This window comes from Canis lupus, chromosome 32, assembly GCF_048164855.1.
Source record: "Canis lupus baileyi chromosome 32, mCanLup2.hap1, whole genome shotgun sequence".
Lineage (NCBI taxonomy): Eukaryota > Metazoa > Chordata > Mammalia > Carnivora > Canidae > Canis > Canis lupus.
The window spans coordinates 43,004,061-43,021,336 of record NC_132869.1 but is presented as its reverse complement, the minus strand read 5'-3'; the positions used below and the strand labels follow the sequence as shown (position 1 = coordinate 43,021,336).

The 17,276-nt window shown below is 33.2% G+C and overlaps 1 protein-coding gene and 1 pseudogene across 10 annotated transcripts in view; one reads left to right on the top strand and one right to left on the bottom strand.

The window, feature by feature from the left end:
- Positions 1 to 17,276, bottom strand: part of SCAPER (S-phase cyclin A associated protein in the ER) — a 431,009-nt gene that overhangs the window by 265,187 nt on the left and 148,546 nt on the right. For all 10 annotated transcript variants that reach the window (XM_072809831.1, XM_072809829.1, XM_072809834.1 and 7 more), the window contains one exon: positions 16,836 to 16,943. In XM_072809831.1, the coding sequence (XP_072665932.1) occupies positions 16,836 to 16,943 (108 nt within the window). The remainder of the gene's footprint in view (positions 1 to 16,835; positions 16,944 to 17,276) is intronic.
- On the top strand, positions 4,543 to 5,254 carry LOC140622562 (ragulator complex protein LAMTOR3 pseudogene; annotated as a pseudogene).

Here is a 17,276-nt window from a genome sequence, read left to right as displayed (position 1 = left end):
GAAAGAACACAAATACATGGATATTAAATAACATACTATTAAATAATGAATGAGTCAATCAAGAAATCAAAAAGGAAATCAAAAAACATGGAGACAAATGAAAAACACTTTAGTCAAAATTCCTTAGGATACAGCAAAAGTGATACCAAGAGGTAGTTTATAGTAATACAGATCTGGCTCGAGAAGAAAAATATCAAAAAAAAAAAAAAAATCCAACCTAATTTTATACCTAAAAGAGAGAGGGAATAAAAAAGAAGAAAACCCAAACCTGTAGAAGAAAGGAAATAATAAAGATTAGAACAAAAATAAATGAAGCTAAAACTAAAAAACCACAGAACAGATAAATGGAACGAGGACTTAGTTCTTTGTGGAAAAAAAAAAATCAACAAAACTGATAAACTTATATGCAGACTCATCAAAACGAAAAGAAAGAGGATTCCAACAAAATGATGGAATGAAAGAGGGAAATAAATACCACCACAGAAATACAAATAATTATAAGAGAATATTATGAAAAATTATATGCCAACAAATTGGACACATAGAAGAAATGGACAAATTATTGAAAACATATAACCTGCCAAAACTGAAATCAGGAAGAAATAGAAAATTTTGAACAGACTAATTGCCAGCCATGAAAGTGAATCATTAGTCAAAAAGACTCCCATCATACAAGTCTAGGACCAGATGGCTTTACAGGTGAATTCTATCAAACATTTAAAAAAGAGTTGATATCTATTATTTTTAAACTATTTAAAACAACAGAAGAGTCAGAAAAGTTTCCAATTTCATTGTATGAGGCCAGCATTATACTGATACCCAAACCAGATGAAGACACCGAGAGAGAGAGAGAGAGAGAGAGAGAAAGAGAGAGAGAGAGAGAGAAAAACGATGAACACACATGCAAAAATATCCTCAACAAAATATAAACAAAACAAATCCAACAATGCATTAAAAACAAATCATTCACCGAGATCAAGTGGGAATTATTCCTGGGATGCAAGGGTGGTTAACTATTCACAAATCAATCAACATGATACATCAGATCAAGAGAAAGGATAAAAATCATATGATTATTTCAAAAAATGCAGAAAAAACATTTAATAAAGTATGGTACCCACTTACGATAAAAATTCTCAACACAGCAGTTTCACACGGAATATACTTCAACATAATAAAGGCCATCTATGAAAAACCCACAGCTAACATCATACTCAATGGTGAAAAGAGGAGAGCTTTTCCCCTAAGATCAGGAACAAGCCAGTATATTCACTCTCTCCACTTTTATTTAACATAGCCCTGAAATTCTAGCCACAGCAATCAGACAAGAAAAAGAAATAAAAGGCATCCAGGTTGGTAAGGAAGAACTAAATATTTCACTACTTGCAGATCATATGACACTATATATAGAAAATCCGAAAGACTCCACCAAAAACCTACTGGAAATGATAAATGAATTTATAAAGGTTGTAGGATACAAAATCAATACACAAATCTATTGTATTTCTATATACTAAATAATAAAGTAGCATAAAGAGAAATTAAGAAAATAATCCCATTTATAATTGCATCATAAACAATAAATTATCTAGGAATAAACCTAACCAAGGAGGTCAAAGACCTATACTCTGAACTATTAAAGATTGATGGAATAAATTGAAGATGACACAAATGGGAAAACATTCTATGCTAATGAATTGGGAGAATAAATATTGTTGAAATGGCCATACAACTAAAGCAATCTAAAGATTTAATGCAATCCCTATCAAAGTATCAACATTTTTCACAGAACTAGAATGAATAATCCTAAAATGCATATGGAACTGGACAGCTACATGTTAAAAAGTGAAATTGGACTACTTACTTCCTACAACAAAATAGCAGTAGGGAACTGATTTCATAAATTATGGCACATGTATTAAAATGATACTACACAGATTTGATTAATTTTAAACAATAATGATATTAAAAACTGTATGTACTGTATAATGTTAAAAAATAAGGATTCAAATCTACACAATGTAGTTTATATATAAAAAAGCATGTAAGATTTATATACTAATATATAAAGAGCAGAAAATAGGTCAAATGGGTCAAATGTTAATAGTAACCATTATTCCTTATCCAATTGTCTAAAATTAGTATTAGTATTTTACTTATTATAAAGTTAATGTTAATACGGAAATGCAAAGAAAACTTTTTAAAGAAAACAATGTTGATCTGTACAAGGTTATAGTTGCTGTAAGCTTATTAATGCTGCAGAAGAATAAATATAACTGCAAAAATACGCTCATCTTTCATGTCTACTCACAATCACTATTAAGCCACAGGCAGAAGGAAAAGACACAGTATGTATGATTTACTTAGTCATTTTCAAAATATGAAGCACTCAGAACCAAAAAAATCACCCCAAAAGGTGTGGATCTCCTTCCTTCCTAATTGAAAAAATATATCATGTAGCCTCATGGAATCCTGTTCAATGCACTCCTACTCTCTTACTAACAAGTCAAGAAGTGGCCATTTGACTACTTGATACTATTAATCCTAAATAAGTATTAATTAGAGACACTGTTTTTCCTTTAGGCATAGAAAAGCAGGTTGATGCAAAAGAAACAGCACTGAACTAGGAGTCAAAATATGTAGATCAAGATAAATTCTGCAACTCATCACTGAGTGACTTCTTTGGGCCAATTCCCTCCCTAGTAAAATAAAGGGATTAGATAATAAATCCTAAGGTCCTCCCTTTTCTAACATTCTAAAAATTAAAGTAACAAGCCCAAAAGCTAATCAGTGATGGCTAATTACACACACACACACACACACACATACACACACACAAAATTGTTAAGTTTAGCTTTTAAGTCACAATTGTGACTTCTTATTTAAACAACCTTGCTACAATATGAAATACAAATAATGTATATAAGAAACTAATACCTATATGGACATGATCTCATCAAAGTTTATACCTTTCCTGGAACGCCTGGGGGCTCAGTGGTTAAGCATCTGCCTTTGGCCCAGGGCGTGATCCCAGGGTCCCAGGATCGAGTCTCACATCGGGCTCCCTGCATGGAGCCTGCTTCTCCCTCTGCCTGTGTCTCTGCCTCTCTCTCTCTCTCTGTGTCTGTCATGAATAAATAGATAAAATCTTTAAAAAAAAAAAAAGTTTATATCCTTCCCATTCTTTTAATTACCTTTTATGGTTTTCTTCTACCATAATTTACTAAATTTAATGAAATAATTCACACTGAGGTTTATGACCTTCATATTCTTTCAGATTCCTCCTTAAAGATCTCATAGTACCTTGCTTTTTAAAAGACATGAAAAAAATTAAGATAAAGATAGATTCATGGTCTTTGAGAAAGAATAAAAAAAAGCTCTAAAATAGAATAAGCAAGAAAATGTATATGACACAATATACAATTTCATCAAACTGCCATTTTTAGAATGTAAGTTATACCTCAGAATAAACACATTTCATAAAATGTGGTATATCAAAAGAAATAATCTGTTCCCTATTATTTCAAAATATTATAACACAGACATAGAATTTTTAAGGATGTTCTTCCCAGATAAAAAGGGCTTACATATGTCTCCTAATACAAATGTATTTTTATTTGAAAAGCAAGTTTCCTTTATAGAAATCCAGTCTCATGCTCAAGAGGCTTATTACTTAGTTCTCTGCAACTCAGTTTGCTTTTAAGAGCAGGATGGATGCCAAATTACTAATCTAAACAGATGACAAATTAATGTAAGGGTTTTCACATACTGTTTTGAAAAACAGTATTTTTCTCTAAGCCTCATCCAGTACTTCCTCAACTTTAAACCTAAAATCTAATTAATCAGTCTATTCCAGAATCAAATTAAGTATTTCCTTAAATTCTTAAAAATATTATGAATATTCCACTATTTTAAGCCTGCCTGGCAGACCAATAAATAAGATAAATAGGAGGCATTTTACGGCATTTTCTTATTGCCTTCTACAATAATTGGGATGGGTAGAGGCTGGAGGGCTGGAATATGTTTTTGTTTCTCTAGATGATGATTAAGGTAAGAAAAGTGAAGGATGAGGAAGAAGTAGGGGAATGGAGAGATGAATGTAAATGGGAAGAAAAGAAAAAAGAAAAATTAGGAGAAAAAGAAAAGATGAGAGAAGTAAAGAAATAAAAGAATACTTAACCAAAAACAACATGGTATTTTTAGATAGCACTCTACCATATATTTTGAGTATCGCTCTCCAGAAATATAGTATACTGAAAACAATAAATTGTAATTTAGCTCATTAGCATTTAGTTTATTAACATTTAATTCAATACTTACTATATGCCAAGGGTTAATGCTAACTGCTTAAGTCAAAGAGGTATAATTCCCTGGGTATCAGAGTTTCATCCAGAGTAATACCAAAAAAAAACTCTAATAAACTATTTTCTTGATTGATATCACTCCTCCATAAAACTATTCCAGCAGATTATCCTCCAGAATGAGTTCAAAGGAAAGCTGGTTTGTAACTACTAATTTGTAGGACGGAAGTAGTCGTATCAAATGAAGTATGTACGAGCTGTCCCTGAATTTACAGCTGAGATAACGCAGCAGCCTAGAAAGCCAGGACCTAAGAGTTTCCTATATAAAAAATTACCAAGTGCGAAGGGCTCCATGCTATTTTTGTGTCAGAGAGAGACAGAGTCCCTGTTATTAAAGTGGCCAGTGATAATGCTCTAGAGCATGCTCTGACATATGGTTTCTTTTCAAAAATAAATAAATATTTATTTGTTGGTTTGTTTATTATTTATTTGAGAGAGAGAGAGAACATGTGAGTAAGAGAACACACACAGGGGAGGGGCAAAGGGAGAAGCAGACTCCTCACCAAGTGGGAAGCCAGACACGGGACTTGATCCTGAAGACCCAAGCTGAAGGCAGACGCCTAACCGACTGAATCACTCATGTGTCCCTGAGACGCGGTTTCTTACCTTCTTTTGCCCCTGCAACAGACCAAGGGGGCAAACTTGGACTCTCAAAAAATAAAAATATCACCTGTTACTGTAACACCTATCAGGTGTTTCAATTCAATGATTTACTTTTGGTACTGAGTTTCCTGGCCTGCAGCAATGGCAATACGGGACTCATTGTCAGCCTAGAAAAGGAACTTGTTCTGTTATTTGAAGAACTGAGACAAATTGTGGAAGTTTCTTTATCAGGCAGTGGTTTTGATATACACTTTATTTTTATTATAACAGATACAATATCGATCCAGTAATCTTTGGATCACAATACTTGTATCCATGTCCTCAAGGAAGGGCCCCATTTCCACCTGACACATATATATAAAAATTATGGACAGATTGATTGTTATCTTTTCTTATGTAGGGTCTTTTTTTAATTTAGTGAGATCTAGGGATACCAGAGAAATGGTTCAGTACATCACAGCTCCTATGGACTTAGTCCAGTCACAAATATACATGAGAATAGAAATTCAGTGGGTCAGAATCACTTGAGTCATTAGGTGTTTCCTATTACATAATATGGCAAGGTCTGCAGAACGAAGCAGATCCTTTTTATTGTGAATAATAATGAGGGCATATTTTTCTTTATATTGTTGTATTTCTTCACAATGAGTGTGAGAAAGTAAAGTAATAAAATCAGTACCATCACTAACTTTTTTATGTATGCATTATTTCACAATATAGATGAAATATTACTAATTGTTTTGATTCTTCTCAGAGGGAGCTGCTCTTTAATTAAAATGAAAATGATAACTAATGTCTTTTTTCTCCATTCTGCTTTCTGTAACCAGTCTTTTAATGTTTGTGTGTTCCTTATAAAATTTAGAAATGATTCATTATTGAATTCTGTTTCCAATATTGGTATGTCTGTAAACATGGTAGCACAGCCATTTTCTTCATACATGAGTACAGATAAAATAGTATTTTTTAGAGTACAATTTGAGAACTAAAAATAAGTTAATTAACTAAAGTATGTATAGACATTACTAAAATACTATTCAAAAATTAAAGCACTAGTTCATTTTTTAAAATGAGTGTGTTTGGAGATTCATGAAACTCAGAGAGATAGCATACAATGAAGATTTAGGCTCCCCTGATGTTATTTATCTGTGTTTCCCTAAATGCCTAGACTAATGCAGAGAGCACAAGCAGGTGATGAAAAATGCTTAAACAGATAAAAAGTTGGAGAATTCCAACATATATAAAGATTTCATTTATTTGAGAGAGAAAGAGAGAGAGCAAGTGCAGGCCAGGGGGTGAGGAGGGAGAGGGGCAGAGGGAGAGAGAGAAGTAGGCTTCCCAGTGAGCAGGGAGGCCCACATGGGGCTTGAACCCAGGACTCTGGGATCAATAATCTGAGCCGAAGGCAGACAACCAAATGAGCCACCCAGACACTCCTAGAATTCCATTATATTTAAATAAAATTTTTTCACACAGTAAATTTAAGAAAATCTGAAATGTAAGACCTTTTATCAAAATAATGTCTTTTATGACAGCATCTATTTTGAAAAATTAAATATAAAATGACAACTTTTAAAATCTGATAGATTATTTTAATTATACAAAAGATTCAACTCTGCCAAGGTGCCTTCCTACAGGTATAGCATAAACTTCTATTTTTATCTACTACAGTCTATGTATTATGTTCAAAGTGACAGATGAGAAAAATGAAGCTAATGAAATACTGTGAAACAGATACCATGCCAAACAGAAAAGGCCATCTTCTGATAGGATGATAGCCGACCATCTGTCCCCCTACTATTCAGTGACAATCACAAATACTCCATCAGTTTTCTGGTAGGTGGAGATGATAAATGAGGTAAAGACTTCTTTTGCAGATTCTGATGTTCCTTTCTGATCTGATCTGTGGTTTAACAGATGACTCAAAAGCACAGGGTTCAACAAACTTATTAATTTATCATGCTGCGAAGACGGAGAAAGGTCTGAGCTCAATACTGCAATAGGGAGTGGTACAGTTGTATTGAACTAAGTCTTGTAACTAAAAGCTTTTTTCTCAGAATTCTCAGATTTCAAACACAGCATGTTAGACCGCAATTAGGCTTCATTCTTAAAAAATCATCTCAATAATATCCCAGGAACTGTATTACACAAATAATATCACCCTTTCAAAAAAAAAGATCAAAGTGAAAAGAATGTTCAGGGACAGAACCAGAACCCCTCCGTTGTGAGTGGCTTTCACAGCCCTAGGTGACAAGAGCTTAAGAGAGTCAGCAGCTTCACATCAAACACAACAGCACGAGAACAAAGATTCTCCATAAGTCTATTTAACTTTTAAATGTTTAAGAAAAGGATACATGTAAAAATATAAATATGTTTAAGTAAAAGAAAAGAAAAAGATGTATTACTGTAACTCTAAACAACAGAAAGCTGGAATGGCTAATTAATATTTAGACAAGGTATCAAAAAATATTACTAGGATTAAAGAGGATCATTTCATAATAATGGGATCAATTAACAAGGGGACATAACAATCATTAGCATTTATGCTCCTAATAATATAACTTGAAACTATATAAGACAAAAACTGATTGAACTGCCAAGAGAAACAGAAAAATTCACAATTAAAATAAGAGATTTCAATATCCCTTTCTCAAAAATTGATAGATTAAAAGTAGGGGAAAAACCAGCAGGGATATAGTAGATGAGGAAACTTTCTGAGGTGGTATGTATGTTCACTGTCTTGATCATGGTGTGGTTTCATGGGTATGGACATGCCAAAAATTATTGTCAACCTAAATAAGTGTAGTTTAATGTATGACAAGTCTCAAAGACATTTAAAAACAGCAACAAATTTCTCATCTGTAAAAATCTAGGCAGTATAATAATTCAGTAGGAAAGAGCTATGTCCAAAAGATTACAGATAGCATGGTACTTTTTTAGAGAGCAGGAAACAGCTACAATAAAATTATACTTTTTAGGAATAGACCTACATGCAAAAATAAAATTATGATAGGGACAAGAGAGGGAGAAGGAGAGTATAGATAATAAAGGGACATATCAGGCAGCACTATGCAAAACTAGGTTTGCAAAATTAATACCATACAAAAATAATATTCAGGAGAGAGGCATGAAAAGGGAAAGAGGGACGTTTCCTAGTCTTAAAAGAAAAAAAATATGTAAATAGTTAAAATCATGATGATAAAACATTGTGATATATGTGTGTGTGTATATACATATATACACATATATATACATATTCTTAAAACACAGAGATATGAATAAATAATTGAATATTGGCAGTCTTCCCATTTTTGAGAAAAGGATATTAGGACAAAAAATAGGTTGAAAAAGTGAGAATATTTGCATTACAATAAGCAAATCTCATCTGATATATATACCCAAAGAGAGGGAAAAGATATTCTTAAGATTTTACAATGTATTAAGCTATAAAGAAAATCAAACTCTCCAAAGTAGAACCTAGATAAACCATAATCTCTGATCATAATGCAATAAAAGTTGAAATTGAAAACACAGAATAGCACTCATTTTAGCATCACACACTTTAAAACTGAAGCAATGCCCAGAAGATTAGCCTGATCTGTATATAAGATAGCAGTCAAATCCATGAATCATCTCATGCTTTTAAACACACACATAAACTCATACTCATAAAACAAAAGGCACTGCCTCTCCTCTAATCTATAACCTTGAAAATATCTCTTTGTTTAAAAGGAAATAAAAACTGAAATTCAGGGGCACACGGATGGGTCAGTTGGTTAAGCATCAACCCTTGATTTTCAACTCAGTCACGATCTCAGGGTTATGAGATAGAGACCTGCATCAGGCTCTGTGCTCAGCATAGAATCTGCTTGAGATTCTTTCTCCCTCTCCTTCTGCCCCGCCCCCGGTTGTATGCTCTCTGGCTCTAAAATAAAAAAATAAATTGTTAAAAAGAACCCTGAAATTCAAAATACTTTTAAAATACATTAATTTAGAGACAAAATGATCCTACTGAGAAATGTTTAAGACTCAAATGAAGAAAGTGAATGCTTAACTAAAGAACACATAAACAAAGGCAAGACATAAGTAGACAAACATGTTGCTGGATGGAAAGAAAAACATATTTAAAAGATGTCTACTCTTGCCAATTTAATCTTGCCATAATTTCACTGCAATCTCAATCAAAATCAAAACAATTTTCTTAGTTTAACAAGTTAGTCACAAAGGTTATATACAAAGTGAAAAGCAGAGAAACAGCCAAGGTAGTTTTGAAAAATAATAAAGGACAATATATCTATCCTGTTAGGAATAGAAGCAAGGAGATAGCAAATAATGTCTACTCAATTTTTGAAGAAAATATTTATTAAGCTACAGATCTACACCCAGTGAAGATATCTTTCACAAACAAAAGTACTACAAACAAACAAAAACATAATTTCCTTCCAAGAGATTCTCACTAACCTGAGTGGTAGGTACACAGACAATTGTTTCATTATTGTTCTACAAATAATAGAAACAGAAAGCAACAGATAAAAGGGGGTAGGGGATCCAGTATTTGGATTAATGGCATCAAAGGATACTGCAATAGATTTAAAAGAATACAGAATTCAGGATAAAACTGGCCAAAAGATCCAAGTCCCTATGATGGCTTTCTATGGTTGCAGGTGTGTATCTAATTTAACCAAGAACAAAAAGCAGTGGAAAGAACACAGAATATTCCTGGGCAACTGTTGTATTTCTTTTTTAAACATGTTTTTGCTTGGGGTACCTGGGTGGCTCAGTTGGTTAAGGTCTGCCTTTGGCTCAGGTCATGATCCTAGAGTCCTGGAATGCAGCCCTATATGAGGGGCTCCCTGCTCAGCGGGGAGCCTGCTTCTCCCTCTCCCTGCTTGCACTCTCTTTTGCTATCCCTCTCCCTCAAATAAAATAAAATCTTTAAGAATAAAATAAAATAAATGAAATGTTTTTTGCTTCTGTCAAAGTTTTGCAAACACATATCAGCAAACATATTTTACATAGTCAATGGCTCAAAGAAATAGTTCCCCACTGCTCTCTCCACTCCTTTCCCAAATCCAGATGCAATTGTTTTACCTTTCTTCTCTATATTCCTAAATATATATTTCTACTTCTTCATTTTTCAGTTTTAAGATTATCTATTGACTTCTCACCATGCAACATATGGACTTAGCTCTATGCCCTGAACCTGTTCCCATCACCCATGCTTTAAATACTTCGTATCCCTTCAATCTTTCCAAGTATGAAGGGACCAGAAGAGAAGTATTACCATTTAACTACTAGGTAGCAGGAATATGGGGTTTACTACACTCCTTTCTGATACAGAAATACTTTGTAATCTAAAAAAAATTCTGAGAGGGAGGACCAAATTTTGGAACTGGGAAGTTTTGTTTTACAACTTTTTGTGATTTTCCTGATACAACAGATGTGTCTACTCTGATGATTACAAGAGAAGTTAAATTGACAAAATAATTATTACTAAACTCAGTTAACTCTCATCATAGATCTGCTCCTGTATATTCACTTTGGAACTAATATACTGGCCACTGAATTTCAGATAAAGAACCTAATAAAGTCAATATTAAAATAAAAGAATTTATAATCAATTATTTATTAAGGAAATAAGAGTTATGTGAATTATGCAGGTAAAATGCTAAACTTGTCAACTATTCTTGTCAGAGCAAGAGTATTCCTGCTTAGAAATTCCTATTTTTTTAAAGGTTATTTGTTTATTTATTTGAGAAAGAGCATGAGTAAGCGAGTAGAGGGAGGGCAAAGAGGGAAGGACAAGGACAAGCAGACTCCACAGTGAGCACGGAGCCCTACATGGGGCTTGATCTCTTGACTCTGAGGTCATGACCTGAGCCAAAATGAAGAAGTGGACCCTCAACCAATGGAGCCACCCAGGCACGCCTGTTCCTGCTTATAAACTTCTATTAATAAATCCTTCATTCCCTTTATTCTTCCACCATGAAGTTGTCACATTATGGATTTTAAGATTATGTATCCATAAAATTTCCATATAAAGAAATACATATTATAAAACTTTGAGACAATATTCAAGTAGAAACAGCTTAAGTTGTAGAAATTTGCCTCACTGCAACCCTTTCTGATTCTCTATCATCTAACTGAAAGACAGCAGTTGCAAAAGTCATCACAATTGCTGTGGCCTTTTAATGTTGCCCATAGCCACAATTCTGCAACTCCTCACAAATGACACACAAGAGCCAGATGAAAATGTATCGGTCTGTAATCTGTAGATGTATAAAAGTAGTCACTATCATAGTCATTCCAAGCTATCATGATCTTGAATAGAGTTTAAGGGTTTATGTCTTTTCAAAAGCAATAGTGTTTAGGTATTTAAGTAACTGTGTAAAGGCAATGTATATCAGCTACAAAAAATATCCAAAACATGTTATAACTTTAACACTTAAATTATCAGCTTGGGACATTCCATTCTAATTCCCAAATAAACAGATGTAAAGAGGAAAAAATAGTCAATTATTGGAAACAAATTATAAAATTAAAGAACCACCATAATGCAAACAAAATGCAGCATGTAATATAGTACATTAGGCCCAAGGTCTCATGCAGAGAAATATGGTTGAAATGGCTTTTCACATCTGTACAGTGTAATAGTATTATGAGAGCTATGTAGGAGTCACAAAATAAAGTTTTATCAAACACTAAAGACCTTTAATTTCTAACCTGCAGGTGTTACCTATTTGAAACTTCATTTAAAAATAAAGCAACTAATAATAAATTTATTTTTTATTGGTGTTCAATTTGCCAACATACAGAATAACACCCAGTGCTCATCCCATCAAGTGCCCCCCTCAGGGAAAAAATAAAATAAAATAAAAAAATAAAATAAATAAAATAAAATAAAATAAAATAAAAATAAAATAAAATAAATAAATTCTGGCTTTATAAAAATAAATAAATAAATAAAAATAAAGCTACAGGGAGCGCCTGGGTGGCTCAGATGGTTAAGCACCTGCCTTCAGAGCAGGGCATGATCTCCAGATCCTGGGATCAAGCCCCACATTGGACTCCCTGTTCAGCAGGGAGTCTGCTTCTCCTTCTCCCTCTCTTCTCCTGCTTGTATTATACTGTCATTCTCTCAAATGAGTAAATAAAAAATCTTTTTAAAAAATCTTTTTAAAAAAAGAGTTAAAGCAGCTGTTTAAAAGAAAAGATACATGGAAGAGAACATTGTGTAGTTGTAATTTACCAAAGCAATGACACAGACTCCGAAAAAACTGAAATAACTATATAGTTCTCTAGGCTTCTTGTTCTGAATCACTGATTAATGATAAATATCTCTAAAATGATGTTTACTAAAGGAAAAGAGACAATAAAAGTAAAATGGTCATATAATATCAGAAAAAGTATGAAAAACAGGTGTCAATGGAGTAACATTTCAAATCTGCTTTACCTTACTTAGCATGGGGCATTTGTTCAATACAATTTAGCTAGAGAGGTGTGTATCACCTATATGTGTGTATGAGTTATACACTGAATACATACATATGTCCTCTCTCACACAATTCTCTCTCTTGTGTACTCGTGCTTACTTTCATAAACACACACACACACACACACACCCATAAAATTTTTCCCATTCTATTAAAGACAAAATAAAGGCAACGGAAGCTATATCTGTCCTGTAAGAAATAGTAAGACATTTTTATATAGTTTCCCCAACTAACTTAAAGTGTACCCCACTGAGATACTGGGTGGGAAAAACAGATTTATTCTAAATGAGTTCTAGATTGTTCATTTGACTTGATTTTCTGTTGAAAAGCAGACAAAATGTTTTCCTAACATGACTGTAAAAGGAGAATACTTCTACAAACAAAGGTAAGCAAGGTAGGGAAATGAATCAACTGAGAATTACTATTATTTCCTGGACTGTCATCAATTCTAGGAGACATCTTAGGAGACTTCCCTCAATACCAGCACACTCTGCCGAAAGAGATCACCTTACATTTCATTAAAAATAGTAAAGTCTTTATGTTTTGCTAATTTAAAATATCATTCTTTCTTTCAATCATGTAATCTGAATATTTTTTCCAAGCTGAAATACTAATTTGGGATTTGTAAAGCCACATTTGGTTATAAACATCCAACATACTTAAGATCCTTCATGAAAGTCCTTTTTACATCCATGAATCACATAAAAATAAACTATAAGTGCACAGGTTAACAAACAGAGCTTGTATACTTTATACGCTTTTAAAGCAAAAGAGTCTCACAAAGAGAAATATATGGATTAAAAAAAAAACTTTTTCACTTCATTCTCTATGTAAGATTGAAAGTATTTCATTCAATGTCCACAAAAATCACTTAGCTTCTTTAGATAGTGTGAAAACAGGATGGCACAGAACCCGTTTTAATTAAAACTTACACTTTATCTCCCTTTCTGATATTTCCTACCCATTTCTTCTCCCTTCCCCTCTATTCCAGAACATGGAAGACTCCTAACTCTGGGAAACGAACGAGGGGTGGTGGAAGGGGAGGAGGGCGGGGAGTGGGGGTGACTGGGTGGCGGGCACTGAGGGGGGCACTTGACGGGATGAGCACTGGGTGTTATTCTGTATGTTGGCAAATTGAACACCAATAAAAAAATAAATTTATTATTTAAAAAAACTTACACTTTATTATTTCTCTAGCAATGTACAAAAAATTAAATTTTGGAACATATTTATACTACCACCTATTTGTTGTGACTTCTAAGATGATGAAAGAGAAAAAAAATAAAACAATAAAATAGCTCTTTTTATGAAGTCTCAAAAAAACAAGAAAAATTTCCTGGTAAAATTACAATAAAAACACAAAACAATAAACCTTTCTTGTTGGGCAGCTACCTATTATGTTTAACAGGCTTAAAACAAAATGTGTCAAAGATCAAGAGTAAGTTATCTGATATGTCAAGTGCATAAGGTCAAAGGTACAATTTTATTAGGTCAGAGTTGGTATAAATAAAATCTTACATGTCAAAGAGGAAGGGTCACAGACAAGGTGTATATAACATAAAGACATCACAGATGACAAGTAATAACTTTAAGTAGAACAAGTATGTTTACTATAGATACCTCCACTGATTAAAAATGAAACTTCCATATGAGTAAATATAAAATTGCTTTACAATATCACATAACTCATATGTTATATTGCATGCTTGTCTTCAGGAAAAAAGGGCAATAATCAAGAATAACTACGTTGTGAAAACTTAAAGAAAATTTAATTCTTTTGAGCTGAAATAGTATACAAAATGAAAACATCAACCAAGTCTCAAGTCACAACAGCTAAATAAGAGGCTATGTATGCTATAATAGCTACAAAAGTTGGATAATAGACCACATTATTTTCTTCCAAATCACATGAACTAAATAATACTTTCCTTCTCAACTTTCTTTGTTGAAGTAAAACACACAAAATTTAGATTTAAATATACATAATAGCAATACTCCAGAAAATGTTTAAACAATTTGTTGTAAATTAAATAATATAGTTTTTTAATTAAGAGAACTTAATTAGAAATAATTTTTATGGGCAGCCCCAGTGGTTCAGTGGTTTAGCGCAGACTTCAGCCCAGGGCGTGATCCTGGAGACCCAGGATCGAGTCCCATGTCAGGCTCCCTGCATAGAGCCTGCTTCTCCCTCTGCCTGTGTCTCTGCCTCTCTCTCTTTCTCTCTCTCTCTCTGAATAAATAAAATCTAAAAAAAATTAAGAAATAATTTTTATAAATGGAAGAATTTCATTTGTAATGGAATAATTAAATTCTAATTAATGAAAGCAATTTAAAAGTTTTTTTCAAAGTGGCATTCACATACACGTGACACTAGTCCTAAACAGCAAACTTAGATATGAATGGGGATAATTATATGAATGATTCAAGTAAAAAAAACAATATTATTCTGTCTTAAAATATCCATACAATTTAAGTAAAGGACAAAAATTATTTGAGGTAAACTAAATACATGATTAATAACGTGTTTTATTAACGGTACCTAAAGCTATTCTATACAACCTTTCAGTTCAACTCAGCTCAGTAAGTTTTTATTAAATATCTTACAAAATGTCAGGCATTATATCAAACAATAGATATACAGGAATTAAACATTAGGAGACTTCCAATTCCAGCCACAATGAACTGGCTTATCCTGGACTTATTTTCCAACTCAAAACGTTGCACAAAATATACAAAACGTCAATTTGAAGGCATTAAATAGCAGAGAGAGCCAGGACTTGAGAGCCCATGATCCCTGAAAGAAAGGAAGCACATGAGGTGAGCTCCACACTCACTCTAAATTTTTCTTTAAGGGCTTATGTTGATTTTTGGTTTGGTAGAACACTGTTAAGATGAAAATAGCATCCTCACTGAGCTGAATTAACAAGAGAACCTGGTTTAGAGCTGCCAAAGTGATTGGAACTTGAGAGGCAAAATCCTCAAAAAGAGGAAATCATAGGGAAGCAAGCCCAAATAACTATGTAATTTCCTTTCAAGCATTTGGTCATGTCCAGAAATTCAGGAAAAACAGTAGCTTCAGGGCTCCTACCTTGCTAGGATTTATTGATTTATTAAGAAGCAACCAAAGAACTACCTGTGCTTCCTGACAGCATTCAATCCAGACCAAAGCCTTCAAGTCCTTGAACTCTCTGCTCCCCAACCAATCACCTAGCACAAGCCCACACATCCTATAGTAAGTCCTTTCTAACACCTTATTGAGAATCTCCATATATTCCCATAGTATGCAATTTCCATTCTTCTAATAAATGAATAAAACCCAATTTTATTCAACTACAGATGTGTTCCTGATGGTCTTTGCCTGGAAAGCACTGACAAAAAGCTAAGAAAAAGAATCAACTATAGCTTCACATAAACATTAAACATCAATCTCATAGAGTTAGGGTTGATGAAAGAAGCCAGACACAAAAAGTACATACTGAGTGATACCATTTAAGTTCCAGAACAAACAAGACTAACTGATGGCGCTATAGTGAGAGGCTAGTTACCTTTAAAAAAAAAAAAAAAAAAGATTTTATTTATTTATTCATGAGAGACACACGGAAAGAGAGAGAGAGAGGCAGAGACACAGGCAGAGGGAGAAGCAGGCTCCATGCCAGGAGCCCGATGTGTGACTCGATCTCAAGTCTCCAGGATCACGTCCTGGGCCAAAGGCAGGTGCTAAACTGCTGAGCCACCCAGGGATCCCCGACTAGTTACCTTTTGGGAACATGTCTGGGGCAGAGCAAGAGGGAGCCTTCTGGGGTACAAGAAATGATCTTTATCTTCATGTGAGTGAAACATGTAAAAATTAATTAAGCTATATACTTGAGATTATAAACAGAAATAACATATTCATAGATTAGCAATGTCATTCATGTCCAGATAATAGTCTAATGTAAAATATTTATAAAAATATTCATACAAATCTAAAATTGCATTGTCAACAATTATAAGATTAAATAATACATTTCCAAAAACTTCTAAATACTGTGCTCTATAAAGGTATCTATATATAGATGACATTTATATTGAACTATTTTCTAAGAAATGTAGAGCATCACTAAACAATTCTTTCTTATATTATTAAAATATCAAAATATGATGTTTTTTACATTAAAATATATGAATAACAGTATTAAATTCTTATTTCTATGTTTCTTGTTAAAATGTATACTAAAATGACACAAATGTAAACTAAAATGTATACTAAAATGACACATATTTTAATAGTTATTAAATGATATAGTTTTAAACAATCACATGAAAATGCAATTCTTTATGATAAAAAAGAGCATACTAGACAATCAACAAATATGTGTAAATGAATAAAAGTAAAGCTTACCACTTCTTCATCTGAAAGTTCACGCCCTTGGATGCTGCTATTCTCTCTCACAGCTTGCTGGTGTTTTTTTCCTTTAATATGACTAAAAAGATACACCTCTGAAGAGATCTAAAGGCATAAAATCAAAGCAATTATAATAAACATAATTATGTCTGATTATAAATATTAAATAGTCTAAGCCAGCATACTACATGCAAATTGAGATCACTCAAGTCTTTTCATACTAGGCTTAAAAATAATTTCTTTAAGACATAAATCTGAGGGACGCCTGAGTGTCTCAGTGGTTGAGTGTCTGCCTTTGGCTCAGAGCATGGGATTGAGTCCCGCATCAGGGTCCCCTCAAAGAGCCTGCTTCTCCCTCTGCCTATATCTCTGCCTCTCTCTCTCTGTGTTTCTCATGAGTAAATAAATAAAATATTTATAAATAAATAAACAAAACAT